General features: G+C 42.0%; 1 protein-coding gene across 1 annotated transcript in view; it reads right to left on the reverse strand.

Annotated features, from left to right (window-relative positions):
- Window positions 1-1,196: 1,196 nt before the first annotated feature.
- The window catches only part of sspo (SCO-spondin), a 69,444-nt gene continuing 63,364 nt past the window's right edge, over window positions 1,197-7,276 (reverse strand). Inside the window, 2 exon segments of the mRNA XM_025054676.1 lie at window positions 1,197-3,125; window positions 7,092-7,242. Coding sequence (XP_024910444.1) covers window positions 3,103-3,125; window positions 7,092-7,242 — 174 coding nt within the window. The 3' untranslated portion in view covers window positions 1,197-3,102.

Consider the following 7,276-nt stretch of genomic DNA (forward strand, 5'->3'; position numbering starts at 1 on the left):
ACCTTGAAACAAACTATGACTATGTTTGTGTCGTCCTTGCTTCATGTTTATTTTGACTCCTTTTTTTTTTTACCTCTCGAAGGAAGGCCTCCCCACAGCCTGCTCTAAACTCCTGTTTAGTTTCTTCAGAGTCCTTCTAAAAAACTGTACGTAAATACCAATGTCACTCACCTATGCTAACACAGTGGTAACATCATAATATAGGACAGTGATACTTAACCGTAGGGTCGCGGCCCAAATCTGGACCGCCGGCACCACCTACCAGGCCACCAAAAACCTTCGGATTTGCACCTGGGGGTCACTAGGGGACTGTGTATGTTAGCAACGGAAGACATGAGACGCTAAGTTACAATGCAGCTTTTGCAAGATAAACAAAAGAACGCGAATGAATGTAGCTTAATCCAATGTATCGCGTACAGCTAGCGAATGTAAACAAATCTGTCTTAGGGGCCTGTTTAGTTTCTTCAGAGTCCTTCTAAAGCAGGGGTGTCGGACTCATTTTCACGAGGGGGCCACTTCAGCAATACAGTTCCCCTCAGGGGTTTCCAACCACCGGTCCGCGGACCAGTAGCAGTCCATAGGTCATTTGGTACCGGGCCGCAGTGGGACACAGTGAAAAAATGTGCTCAATTTTTACTAATTTACTTCATTCAAGATAATATTTTAAATAATTAATAATTAGTAATTAAAAAACGTTTAATTTCCTAGGTCAAGAAACTCTGCTGCATTGACTTTATTAAATGCTTTTTAAGCTCCCGCGGACCACACAAAACGGCTTGGCGGGCCACATTTGGCCCCCGGGCCTTATGTTTGACGCGTATGTTCTAAAGCAGGGGCCACATCAGCAATACAGTTCCACTTGAAGGGCCGGTTGTAACTGGGGTCCCCAGCACCCGGTCCGTGGACCAGTACCGGTCCATTGGTCATTTGGTACCGGGCTGCAGTGGGACATGGTTAAAAAATGTGCTTAATTTTTACTAATTTACTTCATTCAAGATAATATTTTAAATAATTAATAATTAGTAATTAAAAAACGTTTAATTTCCTAGGTCAAGAAACTCTGCTGCATTAACTTTATTAAATGCTTTTTAAGCTCCCGCGGACCACACAAAACGGCTTGGCGGACCGCACTTGGCCCCCGGGCCTTATGTTTGACACGTATGTTTTAAAGTATTTTTACATCCACCCCTTGCAATAAACTTTGATTGGGAGTTGGATTGTTGTTGGGGTTTTTTTTTTTCTTTTTGCCTGTGTCAGATAACAGGCCTGAAGCAACTGCTGCTGCTCCGAGCACGCATTTATCACAACGACCTGCACGGCAATGTGTGTGCGTTCATTTCTCCAGCGATCAGTTAATGATTGGGCAGACATGATGAATTGCAAGCCTTTGCTCTTTGCACGAGGGCTGTGAAAAGCTATCCATCAGCCATGTGGCATTTTTGGTTATGAATTAAAAATGCATCAGTTCCTGTTTCCCCATTACGTCCAGTGGTATTTACTACAGCAGCTGAAAGCCACAGAAGGCTTCGCTGGTCGGGGCCTTCGCCTCACAACTCCCTTATTTAGGCAGGAAAAGAGCGAGGGAGGAAGAGTGAGGAGGGGGGAGCGCACACTTTATTGTCATGGGTAAGACATATGCCAGCCTGTCACACTCTTTGTATATTTATTAGCACACACACACACTCGTGCGCACACACACTGGACCCTGTTCAAATGGATGTTTACAGTCTCTGTCTAATACGCAATAACAGATAACTGTCTGCATAAGGGAGTTGGGAAAAGCTCTTGGCATCAAACTGTGACACGTCCATTGGAGGAACATCTTTTAATGCACAAAACATTTCATCAGTAAACGCCGACCCTTGTCCTAAGAAATGTCACCGCTCGCTTTTGCTCAACTTCTACCGAGTGCAGAATCAGTCACAGGAAAATTAAAAAAGGCCACGCTTGAACACTCCCGGATTGCCAAAAAGCAGAAGTTACTGTAACAAAAAAGTAAGTAAAAGCAAATATATATATACACGATAAACAGTACCGTACGAGTGTATCCATACTTTACTCGAGTCTTGCTATTTTGTGAGACCTTACACTTCGACTCCGCTCAATTTCGAAGTGAAAATTTGCACATCGATCAGGGCTCAGCGCTACTTTCTTGCCCTTATTTGGGCAAACTTTTTAAATTAGACGAAAGAAAGAAGCACTTTGGTTTAAGTGTCTTCTCTGCCCGTCTAGGCACAATACAATTTCCTCTTTTGACAATTTTAAGAAACACCTTAAGGTGTTAACATTCTGGTAGTTTTGATGACTAGCAACCAAATTATTTTAAATATAACCTAAACTATTTCAAGAGTGGCCTTGGCGTTAGTATTTTTCACAGTAAATCAGTTGATTTTAAGCATTTTGGTGTTAACCTCAGTTTATTACAAACACATTCTCGAACCATTTAATAAAAATAATAAAAAAAGACTTATAATTAGGGATGTCCGATATTGACTTTTTTGCCAAAATCCGATATGCCGATATTATCTAAACACTTAATTTACGATTCGGATATCAACCGATACTGATATATGCAGTAGTTTTCCTCCAAAACCGCAGTAAGAAATTCAAACATATTTGACGAAACCCAGGCATTACTTTATCGGATTTTCACAGTGGGTGGAAAAAAATGATAACGTTCTTACAGATATTACATAAATAATCGCTAATATCGGGGCGATAATATCGGTCGGGCGATATTATCGGACATCCCTACCTATAACAGTTCATACGTGGATGTGTTCTTAGGTTTTGAATCTATAAATAGGCAGTAGAAAAAAAGGCTGTACAGACTGAGAAGAAGAGGTTTGAGATAAGAAACTCATACGATAGCAATAGCATTCAGTCATATGATGACTAAGGACTACGGAACAACGAGCGCCCACAGTGGCTTGTTATGACAGCCACTCTTTCATCCAACTCAGCTTTCAGAACCCTCCATGTGTCACCCAGCCGGATGTCAGTGAAGTGCTCTCACTTTTGGCTTGGCCTTGGTGCTGCTCTCGCTCTCTCTCTCTCTCTCTTTCACTATCTAACACATACACACACACTCGGCATGAACCCTTAGCGTCTGGACAGGTCGCCTCCTGTGGAGAAGAGAAACTGTGAGAATGATGCTATCACGAAAAATAGCACTTTTTTTTACTCTACATTTTGCATCAAATTGAAATAAATCCAGGCAGGAATTCTGAGCATTTTCCAAATTTATCTGCGCAGTCCTCTACTTAGATCGGAATTGTTACAACGTAACTCGATTTCTACCTTAAGTCGTAACTTACATACTGTACGTAAATACCTATGTCACTCACCTATGCTAACACAGTGGTAACATCATAATCTAGGACAGTGATACTTAACCATAGGGTCGCGGCCCAAATCTGGACCACCGGCACCCCCTACAGGGCCACCATAAACTTTCACATTTGCACCTGGGGGCCACTAGGGGACCGCATATGTTAGCAACGGAAGACATGAGACGCTAAGTTACAATGCAGCTTTTGCAACACAAACAAAAGAACACGAGCGAATGTAGCTTAATCCAATGTATCGCGTACAGCTAGCGAGTGTAAACAAATCTGTCTGAGGGGCCCCTCTACATATCGTAAAGTATTTGAATGCAACACGTCCCCGTAAGTGATCCAGAGCGCGCGGCTCACGATTTGTGGGTTGATAAATAAAACGTTTTTGATTTGATTTCGGGCCGAGCGTAAGGCAACCTACGTGGAATGAGAAAACCTAGGAATGGAATTTGACATTTTACGACATACAACTATGTATGTATGTGTGCGTATTTGTGTGCGCGAGCCGCATGCTCGTGGGGTTTTAGCTCTAAAACAATGCAATCTGTTCGACAAGATTTACCTCGGGAGCGTGTCAGGGGTAGGGGAATACGGTCGGGGGGGCATCTGTGTCATCCCACCCTCTTACCCAATCAGCCGTGTTGAGAAATAGATTAGCACATAATTGCTCCAGAGGTAGGAAACTCCAGTGAATAATTCATGCCAAGCGTGGACCAGCATATGCTCAGATTAGAGTGAATTAGAGCGAAGTTCCTCATGTGTCGCCCGATCACTCAACTGATTGAATGCCGTGGCTGATCAACGCTTCCATCGTACATTTTGTTTCCCCATGTGCTTATATATATTTCGGCCCAATTTATGTCCTTATCAACATACTGTAAGTGGAATAAATGTATTATTTTCTGCGTAAGGGATCAAGGCGTTTGTGCGGCGTTATTGTAGAAAACATCGCATATAAATTGCATTACTAGAAGCATTTCTTCAACATAGTATTTGCATGAATACATGCATGTACTTTAATATATGCAGGGAGAAATAAACATTTAGGAGCCTGTGGTAAAATACTATACATATAAATTTGTTTGCATATGAATTAATCACACATTTATAAGCATTGTAGCCATGACTAGCTTTATCTTTTGTGGAACAGTTAGCCTGCCCGTGCCTTAGACCGGCAGTCCCCAACCAACCAGTCGGCCGGAATCAGACATTACTCTGGACCTGGTAATACCATCATGAAGGATTGTGACATTTTCAAAATAAAACATCTTTTAGATTTATTCTTTTAGTTTTAGGTCTATTTGGATGAAGTAAATTATTAAAACCAAAGTACATTTTTTCATTGTGTCCCACTGCGGCACCAAAAGACCTACAGACTGGCTCCTGTCCCCGGACTGGTCAACCCTAACATCGTAAACCCTAACGTAGTTCCTCAACCCTAGACTATGTTAGCATAGGTGAGTGCGTTAGGTACTTATGAATAGCAAAGTTCCCCGACCTGTGCTAATAATCTCGCAATGGTTCAAAACAACAGGTCATTCAGACTCTGATACTAACAGAATTCTGAAAGATGTTTTATTTTGAAATTTCATGATCCTTTAACAATGGCGCAGTACTATCGGTCCGCAGTAACAGCTAATACCGACCGACCGGTTGTTGGTGACAAAGATTGGGGACCACCGATGTACAGTATGTGAGTTCCGACTTACGACAAAATTGAGTGACGTTGTACCGTAGGAACGGAATTCCAACGTAAGTCAAGGTCCAGTAGTGATAGTACAGTACTGAGATTTTATTACACAATTAACTTAATAAACATTTTATAACTGAAATTTATATACGATTTCTCTTCTTTTTGACGTGTTACGAGAATTTTTTTTCACTGTCAAGTCACCGTAGCTTTGACAAAGCTCTTATTTTAGCGTATCTTAATAACTGCTTGTGTGCAGCCTCATTATCACGCGTGAAGATAGGACGGCTTGCGAGACTGTGAGACTCGCAGGTAAAATGAAGTGTGAACCATCGCCACCTCACTGACTTTGACTCATCCGTTTCTGGCTCCTGTTCCTCAGCCTCCATGCTGCTCACTCACATTGAACTAAGTTCCCAATATGTCACACGCGGAAGGAGAGGAAAGAGGCACATTTTCAAACCGTTGGAGTAGAACATGACATGCTGTTGGTTTGTAACAGGAGGCTGCATCCAAAACATGGCAGTAGATCTTTGGGGTTTTTTTCCCTTCCAAAAATTGACGTCTTAGTTAAAAACCAAATTACACACAATGTGGAGCCATAGCTTTGACAAAGTGGAACAGATGCAGTGCAATAAATTAGTGAAAACACAGACAGTTTGAAGAGCTCCTGAAAGCAAAACGAACACCTCAGGAGCTAAAATCGTTCACTTTTTTTTTCATATGAAATCCAAACGTTCACCACTCTCTTCTCTGGAAATGTCACTGTTCTTTTTTTTCATATGAAATCCAAACATTCACCACTCTCTTCTCTGGAAATGTCAATAATATGTATACTGTTTATATTTATTAAACTGGAACACTACTTTTCCGATGAGCTGGTATATAGTTCTTCACATTTGCATTAACAACAGCTGCACTATCTACTGTATAATGATGTGCTGGGGGTTTTTTTAGGATGGCACATCTATTGCGTGTTCGGTCATATGAGTGCTCCTCATGGCCTGTTCTAGAATAAAGGAACACTTTCATTAATCACACAACATTCTTTTGATCGGTATGCTCAGAAATTTATGGAATCTAAAGAACAGTCATGTCTTTGTATTGATTATAAAATCAAAGTAAATGTGGGTCATTTCGACCAACGGGTTCCCAAACTTTTCCATGCCGAAGCCCCCCTCCCAAAACCGCATTAGCTTCTGGCAGGGTAACCCCCTCAGCTAACCTCTGACTTTGCTAAAAAAATATATGTAATGACTCATCAACTTTTAGATTTTTATTTTATTCCCCCAGAATAATCAATTTAATAATTTAATGTCAATCTGCTCCTTTTTGCGCTAAGCGGCTACACACTAGCTCGAGCGGCAGAGCTGCGTCTTTAGCAGCTGTGGTAATGTGATTTGCCTGGTTAAGTTATAACTATAGATATAAAAACTCATCATATGTCACATATATATATTAGGATTTAATGCCTGAGTGTAGTAGAGGAGGATCTCTTGATGAAGGGAAACCAGACTTGTGGCTCATGTTCAATTGTTGCTCATCACTTGTTTTTTGTTGTACAGCTACTTTGTACCAGAACTTCTCAAATAGTGGGGCGGCCCCCCCTCTGGGGGGGCATGAGGGGCTTCCAATGGAATATGGCAGTGTACTACTGCTGTAATGTTTGAATGATAACAAGCCTACAGTCACTAGGGGGCAGCAACTCATACAGTGGTTTGTACAGTTAAAATATAAGTCATCAGGTTCTCAATAGTATTTCAATTTGCGGGGGTGGGCGGGAATGACAGAAAATAATTGAAAACCACTGCCCTAACCCCGGACGGGGAGGGGGAGGGCGTGACAGAAACAAATTGAAAACCACTGGTTTGTACAGTGGTGGCGTCCTGGCTAATATATATAATATATGTCGAATAGACCCTCAGGGTTGACCTACCTGTGCAGCCACTATGTAAATATGTGTTGCACATTTTTTAACATATATTTAAAGAACGCCTCTCGCACCGACGCGATGGATGTACAAGCAAATCCATTTGTCTTGATTCCCTTTCATTGCTCCTAACCTTGACAGCTGGTGCACTCGCAGCTGTGAATGACGGGCAGGACAACGGGCTCACTCTCCCCGTTCTCACACCGCAGGTTGAGGAAGCGCACGGGAGTGTCCGGATCCAGACGGTAACTGCAGCACTCGCACACCGACAACAAGTACGGCTCCTGTGCAGAAAGATGGAGAAGAAGACAGTGATGT

The sequence above is a fragment of the Cynoglossus semilaevis genome, chromosome 3, assembly GCF_000523025.1.
Source record: "Cynoglossus semilaevis isolate Cse_v1.0 chromosome 3, Cse_v1.0, whole genome shotgun sequence".
In the NCBI taxonomy this organism is placed as follows: domain Eukaryota; kingdom Metazoa; phylum Chordata; class Actinopteri; order Pleuronectiformes; family Cynoglossidae; genus Cynoglossus; species Cynoglossus semilaevis.